This window comes from Schistocerca americana, chromosome 3 (genome assembly GCF_021461395.2).
Source record: "Schistocerca americana isolate TAMUIC-IGC-003095 chromosome 3, iqSchAmer2.1, whole genome shotgun sequence".
Classification (NCBI taxonomy): Eukaryota; Metazoa; Arthropoda; class Insecta; order Orthoptera; family Acrididae; genus Schistocerca; species Schistocerca americana.
The window spans coordinates 828701293-828722204 of NC_060121.1; the positions used below are offsets into that span (position 1 = coordinate 828701293).

A 20912-nucleotide genomic window follows, 5' to 3' on the forward strand; every position below is an offset into this window, starting at 1 on the left:
TAAAATGAGGCCGCATTCATTGTCAATACGTCCCAGAGATGGCAGCACCATACGGTAGATGGAATTTTACTGCCAGCGGCGAGAATGAGAACTGTTTTAAATGCTTAAAATGGCGACGTTTTCCTTACTTGAACAGCATGCAATCATTCGTTTTCTGAATTTGCGTGGTGTGAAACCAACTGAAATTCATCGACAGTTGAAGGAGACATGTGGTGATGGAGTTATGGATGTGTCGAAAGTGCGTTCGTGGGTGCGACAATTTAATGAAGGCAGAACATTGTGTGACAACAAACCGAAACAACCTCGGGCTCGCACAAGCCGGTCTGACGACATGATCGAGAAAGTGGAGAGAATTGTTTTGGGGGATTGCCGAATGACTGTTGAACAGAGCGCCTCCAGAATTGGCATTTCTGTGGTTTCTGTGCACACAATCCTGCATGACGACATGAAAATGCGAAAAGTGTCATCCAGGTGGGTACCACGAATGCTGACTGATGACCACACGGCTGCCCGTGTGGCATGTTGCCAAGCAATGTTGACGCGCAATGACAGCACGAATGGGACTTTCTTTTCATCGGTTGTGACAATGGATGAGACGTGGATGCCATTTTTCAATCCAGAAACAAAGCGCCAGTCAGCTCAATGGAAGCACACAGATTCACCACCACCAAAAAAATTTCGGGTAACCGCCAGTGCTGAAAAAATGATGATGTCCATGTTCTGGGACAGCGAGGGCGTAATCCTTACCCATTGCGTTCCAAAGGGCACTACGGTAACAGGTGCATCCTACGAAAATGTTTTGAAGAACAAATTCCTTCCTGCACTGCAACAAAAACGTCCGGGAAGGGCTGCGAGTGTGCTGTTTCACCAAGACAACGCACCCACACATCGAGCTAACGTTACGCAACAGTTTCTTTGTGATAACAACTTTGAAGTGATTCCTCATGCTCCCTACTCACCTGACCTGGCTCCTAGTGTCTTCTGGTTTTTTCCAACAATGAAAGACACTCTCTGTGGCCGCACATTCACCAGCCGTGCTGCTATTGCCTCAGCGATTTTCCCGTGGGCAAAACAGACTCCTAAAGAAGCCTTCGCCGCTGCCATGGAATCATGGCGTCAGCGTTGTGAAAAATGTGTAAGTCTTCAGGGCGATTACGTCGAGAAGTAACGCCAGTTTCATCGATTTCGGGTGAGTAGTTAATTAGAAAAAAAATCGGAGGCCTTAAAACTTGAGTGCACCTCATACAAAGAGATGCCTCTCCAAAATCAGGTAGCTTGACAGATAAGCGATTAATGTAGTAAAAACAAAAATAAAATACTTCCAAGCGCCATACAGAGCGAAATTATGTAGGCCTACCTTTTACACAGTAAACAGTCAACATTACAGTTTTGAAGAATACCAAAAATTTCAGCGTTTGCTTGCAAATTCCAATTAAATGCTATTAGAATAATAAAATAGTTTTACGAGAAGTTACTGTTCGCCCAATTTCAACCACATCGCCATTTTCAGGGTTTGAGGACTGTGGACCTTAGCATGGAGGAAACTAGTAAAGTATTTTTATTTTGTAAGGTATTACCATTGATTGTGATCCATCAACATACTTTTTTTAAATTTCAAATACATTTACAATCTCCTTAATATTTGCAGCTAGTCTTCCTCAGTTACAAGTTCATCTTGTGAAAATCTTAGTTTGTCTTAACCAAATAACGTTTCTCATAATTGTCACCATGTGTAGGAACCGTGATCTCTTTTGTTATCATAAATAAACAGACACTGTCTGGATCACAACTTTTATTACCGACTACGGGTTTCAGTCTGAGCTGCCGATCATCTTCAGGTCTAACGCCACGAATTATTATGGTAATTATAAATTTTGTAAGGATTACATCGTTTCCACCGGGATTTATTTTAAAACTGAATTTTGTTCAGCACCATCAGATCCCTACGAGCGCGCGCTCATCGTCAAGTATACAGCAGATTTTGGTACATAATCCTTGTAAGCAGTATAAGGCATAAATTGCATGCCATGCACAGTAACACATCGCACGGACGTCAATAAACACGACCTCGGAATACGTATCCACGAATCATACATACACACGTGTTCGGAATTGTGCCGCATGCGTATACGTGCTGTGGAACTGCATACGGTTAGGTATACACTGCTGTTCATTAAAATTACAACGCCATGAAGACCGCATTCAGCAAATGACAGACTGGTACGAAGTGAACGAGGTTCTTGGATGTGCAGATGGTTAGGATTGAGAGTGACCACACGCTCGAAACCATGCAATAGTGCCGACTAAAGTACTCATTTGGAATGAAAGGTTTGTGGAAACGATGTCATTCTCTAAAATTATCGGTCCTGTGTGGCCGAACCTGAAGAAGTTAGTGCAAATATTTGGTTCCGAGTCGTTTGCATTTACCGGAGCGTTGTATCGTATAATGCTAGCAGGTTCGCTTAAAGTTCACATTTAGTTATCAAATGTTATCGGCTATCTGTGTGCACTGGCTGAAGTAAGCACGCTTGAAGTCAAAATTTCTTTGTAAAGATGTTTTGATTGTACTGTATTTCATAACACTGTTCTTATTGTACCCGACCTTACTGGTACGTCAGTGAAGGGATTATGGGAAGTAACCCAGTGTAGAATGTGGCAGTGGAGTGAGGATTTTCGGAAGATGATGGCTTCTATGGCAGTAGAAGCACTCTTAGAAACTTGTGTGTTTTTGAGTGGAGTACAACTAATACCAAGCAGAATATATCCATAGGCAGTAAATACCGGCTGGTGATAAAGAAAGTCCAGCTACTCAAGGAGGTCCAGTATGCGCTGTAATTATCTTACAGCAGCGAAACTTGCTAATGCTTTAATGTGGAACCATTATACTTTCGAAAAAATATAGATCCAATTTTGCCACCAGTTGCAAATCTGGTACTGTGCACGGTATGTATCGCCGACTGAAAGGTTTCAATAGAGGCCCGATGCCATTAAACGGTTTAAATAGATAATAATGAAATTAGAAAACGTGGCAGAGTTTGGGGTGGCATCTCGAAGAGGAAGGCGCCCTATACCGGTGGTAGTTATTGATGAGGTTGCTGTTGCCCTAACTGACCATGTAACACGTGCCCCGGGTCGTGCTAAAGCAGTGTCACGAGAACTGTCCGTTCCATGATCAACACTATGGAAAGTATTTCGGTCTATTTTACACTGGTACCCGCCGAACGGTGCAGCAACTCAAATCTCATGATCCGCAGGAACGTTCTGAATTTTCTCTTCGATTTCTGGCACGAATCGAAATTAATGACAAGTGGGCAGACAACTGATGTGGCACATTTTGCACTACACAGTACAGTGAATACACAGCACTGCCGGATTTTGGATATTGTTAAACCGCGTATTGTGCACAAAGAGCCATTTCACTCGCAGTATGTGAATGTGTGATGTGGATTCACAAGCACCTTTATTCTCGGTCCGTTCCTCTTTGAAGAGAATACACCCGTAGTGCCTGTCAGGTGTACCGACACGTCTGCACATTATCGAGACCTCCTTGTACAACAAGAGATTCCTGGTATGGAAGAGCGCAACTGTATGGAAACCATTGATTTCATGCAAGATAGAGCAACACCTCATGTAGCTCACCTCGTGAGAGATACACACTACTGGCCATTAAAATTGCTACACCGCGAAGATGACGTGCTGCAGACCGAAATTTAACCGACAGGAAGAAGATGCCCTGATATGCAAATGATTAGCTTTTGAGAGCATTCACACAAGGTTGGCGCCGGTGGCGACACCTACAACGTGCTGACATGAGGAAAGTTTGCAACCAATTTCACATACACAAATAGCACTTCACCGGCGTTGCCTGGTGAAACGTTGTTGTGATGCCTCGTGTAAGGAGGAGAAATGCGTACAATCACGTTTCCGACTTTGATAAAGGTCGCATTGTAGCCTATCGCGATTGCGGTTTATCGTATCGCTACATTGCTGTTCGCGTTGGTCGAGATCCAATGACTGTTAGCAGAATATGGAATCGGTGGGTTCAGGAGGGTATTACGGAACGCCGTGCTGGATCCAAACGGCCTCGTATCACTAGCAGTCGAGATGACAGGCATCTTATCCACATGGCTGTAACGGTTCGTACAGCCACGTCTCGATACCTGAGTCAACAGATGGGGACGTTTGCAAGACAACAACCACCTGCACAAACAGTTCGACGACGTTTGCAGCAGCATGGACTATCGGCTCGGAAACCATGGCTGCGGTTACCCTTGACGCTGCATCACAGACAGGAGGGCCTGCGATGGTGTACTCAACGACGAACCTGGGTGCACGAATGGAAAAACGTCATTTTTTCGGATGAATCCAGGTTTTGTGTACAGCATCATGATGGTCGCATCCGTGTTTGGCGACATCGCGGTGAACGCACATTGGTAGCGTGTATTCGTCATCGCCATACTGGCGTATCACCCTGCGTGATGGTATGGTATGCCATTGGTTACACGTCTCGGTCACCTCTTGTTCGCATTGACGGCACTTTGAACAGTGGACGTTACATTTCAGATGTGTTACGACCCGTGGCTCTACCCTTCATTCGATCCCTGAGAAACTCTGCATTTCAGCAAGATAATGCACTAGTGCATGTTGCAGCTCCTGTACGGGCCTTTCTGGATACAGAAAATGTTCGACTTGTGCCCTGGCCAGCACATTCTCCAGATCCCTCACCAATTGAAAACGTCTGGTCAATGGTGGCCGAGCAACTGGCTCGTCACAATACGCCAGTCACTACTCCTGATGAACTGTAGGCAGCTGTACCTGTACACGCCATCCAAGCTCTATTTGACTCAATGCCCAGGCGTATCAAGGCCGTTATTACGGGCAGAGGTGGTTGTTCTGAGTACTGATTTCTCAGGATCTATGCACCCAAATTGCGTGAAAATGTAGTCACATGTCAGTTCTAGTATAATATATTTGTACAATGAATACCAGTTGATCATCTGCATTTCTTCTTGGTGTAGCAATTTTAATGGCCAGTAGTGTACTTAATGCAACCTTGACCGAACGAGTTATCTCTAGAGGTTTTTCAGAAGCATGGCCGGCAAGATCCATGTGAATTTTGGCTCTGGGGATATCTATAAGCATGCATTCACCACTTACACGTTCGGTTTGTAGCTGATTTGAAGGCCAGCATACAAGAACTCGGTTCTCGGATTCCACCGGAACTGGTGCTAGCAGTTGTTGATCACGTCGTTTTACGGATGCAACATCCCGCCGACGTCTCCAGTGTTCATACAGAACAAATTGTGTAATCGACGGTTAATAATAATATCGACGTTATGCCTTTCTCACTTGTTTGATCTTTCCTGACCGCGACCCGTACTTAATCCGTTACATGTGGAAACATTTTTATACGATTTTCTTGCATTCACAACGCCAGATTTGTACCCGGTGGCCAACATTGGAAATAATTTTTTTCAGCGTAAATCGGTTCCGCATTAACGCATTAGAATATCTACCAAGTTTTGCTACCATATGATAACTCCCACACTGGGCTTCTATGACTATCTGCACTTTAATTACAAGATAGTACACAGAGGTAAGTTTTCGCTGATTTAAAGCCAACATTGTGGAGAATTTTCTGACGTACGCAAGTAATTTTTATGGTTTATAGCTGCTGAACTATGACACCGCGTTTTTTCTTAAAGGAACTATATACTTAGTCTGTGTCGTTGGAAAGGACATACGAAGAGGACGTTAACAACTCAATATGTGCGGAACTTGATCAAGCAACAACAAGATCAGCGCCGCCAATTACATTCCCGCCATTAGCAGAAGAGGTCACACAAACGACGTTCCTACAGTACCAAATGTGAGCAAACTCGTATCAAGGATCCAAAATCTTTATCTCGAGCGTAAAGCGATTCCTGACAGACAGTGCTGCGTGTTGAATTTCACGCTGAGTTATTGCACCACAGATACCAGTTATACAGCACTTCATGTCCTCTGGAATCGTCGGTGTTTCCTTGTAGGCTGCTTATTTAAATTCTCCTTTAATTCTCCCCACAGATAAAAGCCCAAAGGTGTGAAATACATTGAGCGTGTCGGCCATTTTGTGTTTCGCAAACAGCCAAATCAACGATCTCCGTTCTGTTCAGATGGTCTGTAATTATTTGCGCGAAACGGGAGCCAACATCCGTCATGTTGGTACCAGAAGGATAGCCAGTGGGATGTTTTCCAGTAAAAGAGGCAGCATATGTCTTAAGACTTGTAGATACCTGTGATCATTTAGAGTCCCATCAATAAAATGTGGACCAATGAGGCGCTTCTTAAAAAGCCCGCAGCACACGTTGTATAGACCAAAGTCGCTGTTTATCCACTTCTCTAATCGGCGTGGCGTTTCAGGTGATCACTTCTGCATGTTATGATGATTGATTTGCCCATAGGTTGTAACGAAGTTCCACCAGTAAACAAAATTTGCAGAGAAAGACATCTTCAATGTGAACTTTTAGCGGGTACCATTCAGAGAATTGAGAGTGAGGCAGCTGCACAAGGGAGGGATTAATTTCTGCACTGCAATGAATAAACATTTGTGTACAATAATCATATAAGGGTAGCTAATAAGTGTTCGGGTATTTTGCAGAAGAGTGTGTTTCGTTATGTTCCAGCTTGGAACTTCGATAACTGATAGTTTTTAAATTTCAGTGTTTGAAATTTTTAAATGTTTGGCTTCAGTTTTGTAGAAGAACTTGCTATATAGAATGTTTCACATCAGCGCACACTCCGCTGCAGAGTGAAAATCTCATTCTGGAAACATCCCCCAGGCTGTGGCTAAGCCATGTCTCCGCAATATCCTTTCTTTCAGGAGTGCTAGTTCTGAAAGGTTCGCAGGAGAGCTTCTTTTAAGTTTGGAAGGTAGGAGACGAGGTACTGGCAGATGTAATGCTGTGAGGACGGGGCGTGAGTCGTGCTTGGGTAGCTCAGATGTAGAGCACTTGCCCGCGAAAGGCAAAGGTCCCAAGTTCGAGTCTCGGTCCGGCACGCAGTTTTGATCTGCCAGGAAGTTTCATATCAGCGCACACTCCGCTGCAGAGTGAAAATCTCATTCTGGTATCCAATTCTTGCTTGACCTTGCACACAACTCGTAAGGGACGGGTCTAGCCTTGCAAAATTTTGGAATTGTATGAGGTTTGGAGCTGATATGCACCTGATAATCTTTAGAGCTTCATGAAGCGCCACAAAAAGCTTGACTGTACTCTTTAAAAGAGTTGTGTACACTCCATTTATGTGTATTTGATTGCCTGCGTCCTGGACGGTGAACTCTAACTGGTCAAAATGATCGTCCCATCATATTGGCAGTAAGTGGAAACTTTGTCTTAAGCAGCGTTGCTTGCACCACTTTGTGCTTATACTAAGCAGTTAGTATACGACGGCCGTTTATTAGGATCGGTTGATCATTGTAGCTTGTTAGCACACCCTGAAATTTATTAAATGAGCTTACCAACTTTTCATAGCGGTGGTTTGGTTTTGTAGTTCTGCCACTGGAGTTTACTGGAAACTGATCGAGAGTCCATTCTGTTTCTTCTGCTCAAATACTTGAATTACGGATGAAAGTTCTTAGAGAGTGAGGTTGTTTAATCTAATGAGGTTCTTCAGTAAGCTTGCGTCAGGAGCATGGACTATGAGCATGCCCCTTACTACTGTATAAGCATATGAAAGATTACGTTCACGATATTGACATTCGAATTTACAGTCTCTGTTTGCACCTTGAAACATGCTGACCGTCACCGTGAAAGTCTAATCGGGTTTCTTTATAAGGTCTGTAGAACTTGTATCGTGCTGTTGCTACGATAGTTTGACTTTCAGAATATTCAGACAATTTGTCTATAAGCTGCGTATAACCTAATGCACTTGGATCCTTGTCTGGAAACAACTACATCTCTAAACCATAAATCTTAGAAAAAGGATACAAGAAGCTGTAATTCTTCCTAAAAAAAATTATTATTTAAGTAACCAGTTTTGAAGCTTCATTAGCCTCACATTCAGGCCGCCTGTGTGAAAAACGATTGGAGAGAACCAAACAATGGCGCATATAGAATAGGTACTGTAATTGAACTGGATACCGTTGATTCTACTTAATCGATGTGTGCAGTTTAAATGCACGACAATAAGCCACAGTCCTGCATCCACATCAGTATGGAGGATTTGCAAAAATTAAATAAACCATAAACGCTAGCTCCAACTTTAGATAGCAAAAAGGTTCTCTGCATGACATTACCTGTTGTTCTGTGCCCCGTGAAGCGTTCCTCCATCCAGGCGATGTAATTTGTTCATTTTTTCTTCATCCAATCAAACGGATGGAGCACCGGCGGTGTCCACATGTCTTTCTCTTGCCGGTGGAACCTCTTGTTCTGTCTTTGCAGCCGCTTTGCCTGCAAGTGACAAATAGACTGAGAAAAGGTGCAATATTTGTACCATAAGGTCAGCTATTTGCGTCATTTGAAGCTGTATTGCACACAGATTATTTCTTATCTAGGATTACTGGAAACAAGAGATTAGACAGTGTACTTTGTGACAGGTTAGAGAGAAGATTCAAAGGAAAGACAACACATGAAAATTGTTCAGCCATCGCGTCCAAAACCACTAAGTCGTCACTACAAGTTGTTTTAATTGGACCAAGTCTGAATCTCATAATCACCAAAACTTAGGGCTGGGCTTGCCCGTAGAGGTCTGATATTCTTGTCGTCAGTTTCTGCTATGTATCCGGACAGCCACTGAGGTGTCACTGATGTCAGTGTAACTGGGGATCTACTCCCAACATCACACCATGCACGCACTCTAAAAAATACAACCACTGAAACAATTATTACAGTTCACGGTTCCAAAGACGCACTTTTATTAAAAAAAACGCTAATACTCAACTTCAAGATCGGTAACAGTAAAGTCAATGGCTAAGTCCAATTACACAATACAGTACAGTCGATATCCTGTTGTAAACACTGTTGAAGAGCGTTAGTTCTTCTTCGGTCAGATGAACGGTGGGGCTGGAGCTGTCGTGGCTACTGCTGAGGAACATCCGCGGCTGTTGGATAGCGCTGTCGGACTCCCCGCTGAATAACACACACTTCCAGCCAAGCCATCGAATCGAAAACTAACGTAATAGTTTCGCCTGGCGCATATGTAGTACCGGTCACCTGCCTTGGCTGAAGGCTAGTCTACGTGACAGGGGTTGCGACTCGGGGTCACAACAACATTAACCATCAAACCCTGCGGCGGCACCCAACATCCTACCTAGTAATCCCCAATCCAGCTATCCTGCTGTGGCACTAAATCGATAACCCACTTTCCATGCAAGTTCACGCCTCGTCTCCTAGAATTTCAACAAACTCCCACAACCTGAAGGTGAAATCCGTCTTGAGATATACCGCTCTTCCCAGCTCTCACATCATCCTTTCTCTTTCCTCCTCCTCTCTCAACGACTTTTAGTCGCTACTTGGTGTCACGCAAGACCTCATAGTCGTGCCCATCATACCAACTACATCAAGAGCATTATCGTTTTAACGCACTATCAGCATCACGATTATCCCTTTTTTTTTTTTGTTTTTTTTTTTTTTTTTTTTTGTCATCAGTCTACTGACTGGTTTGATGCGGTCCGCCACGAATTCCTTTCCTGTGCTAACCTCTTCATCTCAGAATAGCACTTGCAACCTACGTCCTCAATTATTTGCTTGACGTATTCCAATCTCTGTCTTCCTCTACAGTTTTTGCCCTCTACAGCTCCCTCTAGTACCATGAAGTCATTCCCTCATGTCTTAGCAGATGTCCTATCATCCTGTCCCTTCTCCTTATCAGTGTTTTCCACATATTCCTTTCCTCTCCGATTCTGCGTAGAACCTCCTCATTCCTTACCTTATCACTCCACCTAATTTTCAACATTCGTCTATAGCACCACATCTCAAATGCTTCGATTCTCTTCTGTTCCGGTTTTCCGACAGTCCATGTTTCACTACCATACAATGCTGTACTCCAGGCGTACATCCTCAGAAATTTCTTCCTCAAATTAAGGCCGGTATTTGATATTAGTAGACTTCTCTTGGCCAGAAATGCCTTTTTTGCCACAGCGAGTCTGCTTTTGATGTCCTCCTTGCTCCGTCCGTCATTGGTTATTTTACTGTCTAGGTAGCAGAATTCCTTAACTTCTTTGACTTCGTGACCATCAATCCTGATGTTAAGTTTCTCGCTGTTCTCATTTCTACTACTTCTCATTACCTTCGTCTTTCTCCGATTTACTCTCATACCATACTGTGTACTCATTAGACTGTTCATTCCGTTCAGCAGATCATTTAATTCTTCTTCACTTTCACTCAGGATAGCAATGTCATCAGCGAATCGTATCATTGATAACCTTTCACCTTGTATTTTAATTCCACTCCTGGACCTTTCTTTTATTTCCATCATTGCTTCCTCGATGTACAGGTTGAAGAGTAGGGGCGAAAGGCTACAGCCTTGTCTTACACCCTTCTTAATACGAGCACTTCGTCCTTGATCGTCCACTCTTATTATTCCCTCTTGGTTGTTGTACATATTGTATATGACCCGTCTCTCCCTATAGCTTACCCCTCCTTTTTTCAGAATCTCGAACAGCGTGCACCACTTTATATTGTCGAACGCTTTTTCCAGGTCGACAAATCCTATGAAAGTGTCTTGATTTTTCTTTAGCCTTGCTTCCATTATTAGCCGTAACGTCAGAATTGCCTCTCTTGTCCCTTTACTTTTCCTAAAGCCAAACTGATCGTCACCTAGCGCATTCTCAATTTTCTTTTCCATTCTTCTGTATATTATTCTTGTAAGCAGCTTCGATGCATGAGCTGTTAAGCTGATTGTGCGATAATTTTCGCACTTGTCAGCTCTTGCCGTCTTCGGAATTGTGTGGATGATGCTTTTCCGAAAGTCAGATGGTATATCGCCAGACTCATATATTCTACACACCAACGTGAATAGTCGTTTTGTTGCCACTTCCCCCAATGATTTTAGAAATTCTGATGCAATGTTATCTATCCCTTCTGCCTTATTTGACCGTAAGTCATCCAAAGCTCTTTTTGTTGTGACTTGGCAAGACAGCCAAGTCACTGTGAGAGGAAGCCGAAAGGCACGCGTTTAAGCTCACGCAGGAGGAAGGTTTATCTGTTTAGCAAGAGTTATAGAAGGTACAACAACAAAGTTAGGAAACTACTGCGAAAGCAAAGAGAGCTCCACTCCAAGTTTAAACGCAGCCAAAACCTCTCAGACAAACAGAAGCTAAACGATGTCAAAGTTAGCGTAAGGAGGGCTATGCGTGAAGCGTTCATTGAATTCGAAAGTGAAATTCTATGTACCGACTTGACAGAAAATCCTAGGAAGTTCTGGTCTTACGTTAAATCAGTAAGTGGCTCGAAACAGCATATCCAGACACTACGGGATGATGATGGCATTGAAACAAAGGATGACACGCGTAAAGCTGAAATACTAAACACCTTTTTCCAAAGCTGTTTCACAGAGGAAGACCGCACTGCAGTTCCTTCTCTAAATCCTCGCACAAACGAAAAAATGGCTGACATCGAAATAAGTGTCCAAGGAATAGAAAAGCAACTGGAATCACTCAATAGAGGAAAGTCCACTGGACCTGACGGGATACCAATTCGATTCTACACAGAGTACGCGAAAGAACTTGCCCCCCTTCTAACAGCCGTGTACCGCAAGTCTCTAGAGGAACGGAGGGTTCCAAATGATTGGAAAAGAGCACAGATAGTCCCAGTCTTCAAGAAGGGTCGTCGAGCAGATGCGCAAAACTATAGACCTATATCTCTTACGTCGATCTCTTGTAGAATTTTAGAACATGTTTTTTGCTCGCGTATCATGTCATTTCTGGAAACCCAGAATCTACTATGTAGGAATCAACATGGATTCCGGAAACAGCGATCGTGTGAGACCCAACTCGCCTTATTTGTTCATGAGACCCAGAAAATATTAGATACAGGCTCCCAGGTAGATGCTATTTTTCTTGACTTCCGGAAGGCGTTCGATACAGTTCCGCACTGTCGGCTGATAAACAAAGTAAGAGCCTACGGAATATCAGACCAGCTGTGTGGCTGGATTGAAGAGTTTTTAGCAAACAGAACACAGCATGTTGTTATCAATGGAGAGACGTCTACAGACGTTAAAGTAACCTCTGGCGTGCCACAGGGGAGTGTTATGGGACCATTGCTTTTCACAATATATATAAATGACCTAGTAGATAGTGTCGGAAGTTCCATGCGGCTTTTCGCGGATGATGCTGTAGTATACAGAGAAGTTGCAGCATTAGAAAATTGTAGCGAAATGCAGGAAGATCTGCAGCGGATAGGCACTTGGTGCAGGGAGTGGCAACTGACCCTTAACATAGACAAATGTAATGTATTGCGAATACATAGAAAGAAGGATCCTTTATTGTATGATTATATGATAGCGGAACAAACACTGGTAGCAGTTACTTCTGTAAAATATCTGGGAGTATGCGTGCGGAACGATTTGAAGTGGAATGATCATATAAAGTTAATTGTTGGTAAGGCGGGTACCAGGTTGAGATTCATTGGGAGAGTCCTTAGAAAATGTAGTCCATCAACAAAGGAGGTGGCTTACAAAACTCTCGTTCGACCTATACTTGAGTATTGCTCATCAGTGTGGGATCCGTACCAGATCGGGTCGACGGAGGAGATAGAGAAGATCCAAAGAAGAGTGGCGCGTTTCGTCTCAGGGTTATTTGGTAACCGTGATAGCGTTACGGAGATGTTTAATAAACTCAAGTGGCAGACTCTTCAAGAGAGGCGCTCTGCATCGCGGTGTAGCTTGCTCGCCAGGTTTCGAGAGGGTGCATTTCTGGATGAGGTATCGAATATATTGCTTCCCCCTACTTATACCTCCCGAGGAGTTCACGAATGTAAAATTAGAGAGATTAGAGCGCGCACGGAGGCTTTCAGACAGTCGTTCTTCCCGCGAACCATACGCGACTGGAACAGGAAAGGCAGGTAATGACAGTGGCACGTAAAGTGCCCTCCGCCACACACCGTTGGGTGGCTTGCGGAGTATAAATGTAGATGTAGATGTAGACTGATGACCTCAGATGTTAAGTCCCATAGTGCTCAGAGCCATTTTGAACCACCTGGGATCTTTAACAGAATGTGGCAGAACAACAAGTGTCGTTGCAATACGTACAATGAGACTGGCGGTCGTAGCTGTAAATAAATACAATGAGCTACCTTCGTGTTATGACGTGTACCTGTGTATGTCCATAACACAATAAATATGCATTTCCGGCTACTGGTTCCCTACGTCAATATAATCAGTGGTGGATTACGGCAAGAAAGGAAGAATGAATGATTGTTGGTGTTAAGAACGATCATCCTCCTTTACCTCCTCTGCATTACTGCAGATGACGTGCCACTGAGCACATTTGTACTGTGCATGCAGTACACGTGAGGTGTCTAGTTGTTTCCACTGCACTGTGTGGAATACGAAGGTTCTGTTATAGTTCACTAACCTGCAGTCTTCAGGTTGATGTCCCCAGCGCAGAAAACAGCACACAGGTTCTGTATCTTGAGGCTAAAACTGACTTTTAGTGAGGTTCTGTTCTGAAATAATGTATCACTTCTTTGGGATGCCACACGCGTATTTTAATATAGCCAGACGAGAAGACTACATGATCTTAATACGATACCTTCTGATACAGCAAAGTACATGATCAAACACAATGTTTACGAAAATATATCTTTACACTATTTGTGGCACGTGTCTGTGCCTCATGACTACCGGAGTGAATCGTTTAATACTGAATACTGGCAAACACATCCTGCCACAGACAACATGACTGTACATCTCGACTGCCTAATCCAGAGTGACGAACAGCCCGAAACACTTCGCGAGCCATACCAGAAAAGGCGTGACCCGAAAGCTTCCGAAGTGCTTCGTCTGCTATTTCGTCAGTTTTTTGTTTTTGATTTAAATTGCTTTTAATAATTCTAAAATGACTGATTGATAGTGAGCTGTTAAGAGAGATTTGTATTAAAAAGTGAAGTCATTCCAATGAGTAGCTTCAGCCAATCACAGAGCACTAGCATTGTGCAGGCGGTCTTTTTCACGCGAATGGTACCGAATCTGACATCTGCCACAGGTACCTCCCACCACATTTCGTCGTCTATTTACCGGGTGATCAAAAAGTCAGTATAAATTTGAAAATTTAATAAACCACGGAATAATGTAGATAGAGAGGTAAAAATTGACACACATGCTTGGAATGACATGGGGTTTTATTAGAACCACCTCATATTGCTAGACGCGTGAAAGATCTCTTGCGCGCGTCGTTTGGTGATGATCGTGTGCTCAGCCGCCACTTTCGTCATGCTTGGCCTCCCAGGTCTCCAGACCTCAGTCCGTGCGACTATTGGCTTTTGGGCTACCTGAAGTCGCAAGTGTATCGTGATCGACCGACATCTCTAGGGATGAAACTTCCTGGCAGATTAAAACTGTGTGCCGGACCGAGATTCGAGCTCGGGACCTTTGCCTTTCGCGGGCAAGTGCTCTACCAACTGAGCTACCCAAGCACGACTCACGCCCCGTCCTCACAGCCTTACTTCTGCCAGTATCTCGTCTCCCACCTTCCAAACTTTACAGAAGCTCTCCTGCGAACCCTACAGAACTAGCACTCCTGTAAGAAAGGATATTGCGGAGACATGGCTTAGCCACAGCCTGGGGGATGTTTCCAGAATGAGATTTTCACTCTGCAGCGGAGTGTGCGCTGATATGAAACTTCCTGGCAGATTAAAACTGTGTGCCGGACCGAGACTCGAGCTCGCGACCTTTGCCTTTCGCGGGCAAGTGCTGTACCATCTGAGCTACCCAATCACGACTCACGCCCTGTCCTCACAGCTTTACATCCCTCAGGCTGTGGCTAAGCCATGTTACCGCAATAGCCTTTCTTTCAGGAGTGCTAGTTCTGCAGGGTTCGCAGGAGAGCTTCTGTAAAGTTTGGAAGGTGGGAGACGAGGTACTGGCAGAAGTAAAGCTGTGAGGACGGGGCGTGAGTCGTGATTGGGTAGATTAGATAGTAGAGTACTTGGCCGCGAAAGGCAAAGGTCCCGAGTTCGAGTCTCGGTCCGGCACACAGTTTTAATCTGCCAGGAGGTTTTATATCAGCGTACACTCCGCTGCAGAGTGAAATTCTCATTCTGGATGTCTAGGGATGCTGAAAGAAAACATCCGACGCCAATGCCTCACCATAACTCCGGACATGCTTCACAGTGCTGTTCACAACATTATTCCTCGACTCCAGCTATTGATGAGGAATGATGGTGGACATATGGAGCATTTCCTGTAAAGAACATCATGTCTGCTTTGTCTTACTTTGTTATGATAATTATTGCTATTCTGATCACATGAAGCGCCATCTGTCGAACATTTTTTGAACTTTTGTATTTTTTGGTTCTTATAAAACCCCATGTAATTCCAAGCATGTGTGTCAATTTGTACCTCTCTATCTACATTATTCCGTGATTTATTCAGTTTTCAAATTTATACTGACTTTTTGATCACCTGGTACGTCTTGCATCTCCACTGCTCTGGGAACAATTTCTTGGAGCCTAATATGATGGCTGAGTAGGTCAGAAATATTACGGGATCCACTATTACCTGTTTCAGTTTGATCCAAAAGGTTTGAGATACCACGTATAATGTAGTGTTGCGCCGTACGCTACAGAAGAATGACGAGGGATCGGTCTGCGTGTTTTCGCAGGCAAAGTTCCGCAGGATGGTGGAGGAGAACAAGCAGCTGGCGGCGCGCATCGACGGCGACCTGGCGGTGGCCCACGAGGAGGTGGCTGCGGTGCGCGGCGAGCTGCACGACGCGTCGCGACGCCTGGACGAGCACCTGGCCAAGGTGGCCGCGGGCGCCGGCGCCGACCCGAGCGCCGCCGAGGACAAGCCGACAACGGCCGAAGAGCCCGCCGGCATCCGGCCGCCCTCGCCCATCGCCGGAGCCGCCTCCGCCGCCGGAGACGCCTCTGCGACTGGCGGCGTCGGCGTCGGGGCGGTGTCCGCCTCTACAGCCGTGACTTCTGCTGCCGCCACCGCCGCGTCAGGTACGGCAGCTTACCAGCATACTTGCAGTTACGTCTCGCCCAACGATACTCGCATTCGAACGACTTCGAGATTACCTGGTATACCGCAGAGCTCCGTAGAGTACCGAGCGTTGCTCGAACAATAACTAGACGTAGCTTCCTGCACATAGGCACATAGTTGCAGAGTGGCAAGCAGGAAGCCGAAAAGTAGTAAAAATGGACCGTTATTTCTGTTTTGAACCGCAATTTCCTTAATCTCTAATATAAAGGCAGTGGATGGACTTGACCCATACAGTGACCATTTCATTTCAACATATTTATTTGCATCATACACTACTGGCCATTAAAATTGCTACACCGCGAAGATGACGTGCTGCAGACGCGAAATTTAACCGACAGGAAGAAGATGCCCTGATATGCAAATGATTAGCTTTTCAGAGCATTCACACAAGGTTAGCGCCGTTGGCGACACCTATAACGTCCTGACATGAGGAAAGTTTCCAACCGATTTCTCATGCACAAACAGTAGTTGACCGGCGTTGCCTGGTGAAACGTTGTTGTGATGCCTCGTGTAAGGAGGAGAAATGCGTACCATCACGTTTCCGACTTTGATAAAGGTCGGATTGTAGCCTATCGCGATTGCGGTTTATCGTATCGCGACATTATTGCTCGCGTTGGTCGAGATCCAATGACTGTTAGCAGAATATGGAATCGGTGGGTTCAGAAGGGTAATACGGAACGCCGTGGTGGATCCCAATGGTCTCATATCACTAGCAGTCGAGATGGCAGGCATCTTATCTGCATGGCTTTAGCGGATCGTGCAGCCACGTCTCGATCCCTGAATCAACAGATGGGGACGTTTGTAAGATAACAACCATCTACACGAACAGTTCGACGACGTTTGCAGCAGCATCGACTATCAGCTCGGAGACCATGGCTGCAGTTACCCTTGACGTTGCAGCACCGACAGGAGCGCCTGCGATGGTGTACTCAACGACGAACCTGGGTGCACGAATGGTAAAACGTCTTTTTTTTTGGATGAATCCAGTTTCTGATGGTCGCATGCGTGTTTTGCGACATCGCGGTGAACGCACATTGGAAGCGTGTATTCGTCATCGCCATACTGGCGTATCACCCTGCGTGATGGTATGGGCTGCCATTGGTTACTCGTCTCGGTCACCTATTGTTCGCATTGACGGTACTTTGAACAGTGGACGTTACATTTCAGATGTGTTACGACCCGTGGCTCTACCATTCATTCGATCCCTGCCAAACCCTACATTTCAGCAGGATACTGCACGACCGTATGTTGGAGGCCCTGTACGGGCCTTTATGGATACAGAAAATGTTCGACTGCTGCCCTGGCCAGCACATTCTCCATATCTCTCACCAATTGAAAACGTCTGGTCAATGGTGGCCGAACAACTGGCTCGTCACAATACGCCCGTCACTATTCTTGACGAACTGTGGTATCGTGTTGAAGCCGCATGGGCAGCTGTGCCTGTACACGGCATCCAAGCTTTGTTTGAATCAATGCCCAGGCGTATCAAGGCCGTTATTACAGCCAGAGGTGGTTGTTCTGGGTACTGATTTCTCAGGATCTATGCACCCAAATTGCGTGAAAATGTAATCACATGTCAGTTCTAGTATAATATATTTGTCCAATGAATACCCGTTTATCATCGGCATTTCTTCTTGGTGTAACAATTCTAATGGCCAGTAGTGTAGATAAATCATTAAGAGAATTACAATCACAAATCAGATAATAATTTCTTTAAGAAACGCCATTCAGGCAAACTTTACAAGCTGCTTGTCATATAAAACCACAAATGATTTAATCTCTTTAAAAACACTTAAAAACCCGCCACTCACACCAGTTTTACAAACTGCTTGTTATATGAAACCACAAGCGAATTAATCTCTTTGCAAACATTTAAAAAAACCGCCACTCGGGCCAAGTAAATCATTTCAAATTAACTTTACATCAAATAACCAGGGAATCAATTACTATTTCCACATAGATTGAAACCGCCCCTCCCGGGCGGGATATTACCAAACAACTTTAAAAGGTTATAGACAGTTTGATCAGTAATAACTCATTTATTTCCCCATGAAAACTGATATACGCCACTAAGGCTGAATTGTACTGCAATTTTACAAAACGGTTTCAATTAAGACACATTCTTCTAGAAATCCCTCAAAATTCTTAAGGGGGGTAGGACGTCAAACGGGCCGACTTGGAGCGGGAGAGGCACCACAGGACATTTTAATTTCCACTGTCTATACTTTTACAAGTAAATTCATAAAACTTTGTCAGCATGACCAGGAAGGATTCAGGATTCACACTCGTAGCAGCGGAAGTTCAAAAACATAACAAAATAATTTTTTTTACATGTGAAATTTCATCATTTTTTTCTCTTACTATTGGCTGCATTTGTTGCTATAGGTACACTCTTCTTCATAAGTAGGAGAGACTGTTCGATGAATTTTGCACAGCATGCAAACCATACTTACAGGTGTCTGAAACTCTATAATATATTTAATTTATGAAAAAATGAATGTTACGTTTTAAACTTTATGTTTAGAAAAAAATCAAATTTTGTAGTTAATTAACTCAATTTTTACCACAGTTTTAGCAGATTTGGAAAACGCTTGAGTTTCATACACCTGTAAGTATGGTTTGTATGCTGTGCAAAATTCATCAAAGAATCTCTCTTACTTGAGAAGAAAAATGTACCGATAGCAACAAATGCAGCCAACAGTAAGTGAAAATATGATGAAATTTCGTGAGATATCATGAAGAAGCAGCACTCCCTGGCGCACAATTCGACAACAGTGGTTTTCGATAGGAATCCTGACCCATAGACATTCTCTACTCTCCGATAGTTGTCTACCGGTGTTTGTCCTTCGCCAACCGAGAAAAGAATAACACCTCTTTAAAGTCAGTACCGCCATTAGACTGTTTATTTATAGTGTTACATTTACACTTACACAATCATGATTTCGGCTTCAAAGTGCCATTATCAAGTGTTTTAGGTGTTATAAATTGCCTACGATGGCATACTGTCGTATTAAAATACAATACGACAGTATGCCATATTAGGCAATTTATACCACTTAAAACACTTGATGGCACAATACGACAGTATGCCATCTTAGTCAATTTATAACACTTAAAACACTTGATAATGGAACTTTGAAGCCGAAATCATGATTGTGTAAGTGCAAATGTAACACTATAAATAAACAACAGTCTAATGGCGGTATTGACTGTAAAGAAATATACTATGACTGTGGCCCGCATTATGAAAAAATTATGAAAAGAATAACTGCACATTGGTCACGTTTGAATGCATTTGTTGAAAACGTCACCATGGTTCATGTTTCCCCATTTACTCCACGCACGTCGAAAGACACGAACTCCACACGTCGCTGCTTACACACCCGTATCGGAGTAGAAAGGATGTAGGCAGATGAGGACAGTACCTGCGAAGGGTGAGGCAGGGAGATGGGAAACAGCCCTGGCTCTTCGTCCCTTATGTTCCGCATATTTCAGTGAACTATATTACTGGCAACGGGAAAATATAACCTTACCAAAAGACTATTGTCAGCCTTATATGCTATTGTCAGTACTATTCTTCAGGATACGTGACGGCATGGTCAATGTATAAACTTCTACACTGTTTCAAATGGGGTTCGTCAGGATGTTTTGTTGTGCAGTCAGTACAGTGTCCTGAGGAAAGCCATTTACAGTACTGGCTGAAACATTCGAGAATTTTAAACATTGACCATGTGATAACATACCCTGAAGAATTGTCGGTGACAACGGCTGCAGAAACCTACGGTTACATTGTGTATCATTCGTAGTCTGTTATTGTCTAACAGTTTATTTAATTTTTTTGTTTACTAACTCATCGCCAGAGGGCAAAATTTAAATCAAACGTGAATACAAACATCATTTCTACATTAATAGCAAGAAATCCTACCATTTTCGATGTTTCGACTGAATAGAACGGTCGGGCGGAGTGGCCGAACTGTTGTAGGCGCTACAGTCTGGAACCGCGCGACAGCTACGGTCGCAGGTTCGAATCCTGCCTCGGGCATAGATGTGTGTGATATCCTTAGGTTAATTAGGTTTAAGTAGTTTTAAGTTCTAGGGGACTGATGACCTCAGCTGTTAAGTCCCATAGTGCTCAGAGCCATTTGAACCATTTTATGAATAGAACGAAGCGTGTATCGTAACGAAGAAACGCACTTCAGCTATTGCATATAGAATACCAGTATTAACGAATTACTGATAGAGCAGTTACTGATATCATGTACACGAACAGGAAATTTGACCGACATTGTATTGAAAGTATTAGTGCATTGAAGACGTGAGAGCATTTAATATACGGGGGACCCAAGAGTCCGTTAACATTCGAAAATTCAGTGCTTCGCGGAATAGTGTAGGTAGAAAGGAAAAAATTGACAGACATATTTGCAATGACATGGGGTTTTATTGAAACCAAACAAAGTGCACAAAATGACCAACAAATGACGCTTCATATGATACGAAAGCAATAATTAGCATAACAACTGATTTTTAGCAAAAACCATTTTTTGTAACAAATGCTCAACATGTCCGCCGTAATTCATCAAAATTACCTGTAGCCAAGGCACAATGATGTGAACAGCAGTGTGCAGCATATCGGTAGGTGTGGTGAGAAACGACCATCCTATGTAGTCTTTTAGCAATTTTAATAAGGTCGGACATCGCAGTAGATAGGTAAAACTACGGCCAAAAAA

General features: G+C 43.8%; 1 protein-coding gene across 1 annotated transcript in view; it reads left to right on the top strand.

The window, feature by feature from the left end:
- Window positions 1–20912, top strand: part of LOC124605202 (kazrin) — a 1111833-nt gene that overhangs the window by 771854 nt on the left and 319067 nt on the right. The window contains exon 4 of the mRNA XM_047136736.1: window positions 15800–16145. Coding sequence (XP_046992692.1) covers window positions 15800–16145 — 346 coding nt within the window. The remainder of the gene's footprint in view (window positions 1–15799; window positions 16146–20912) is intronic.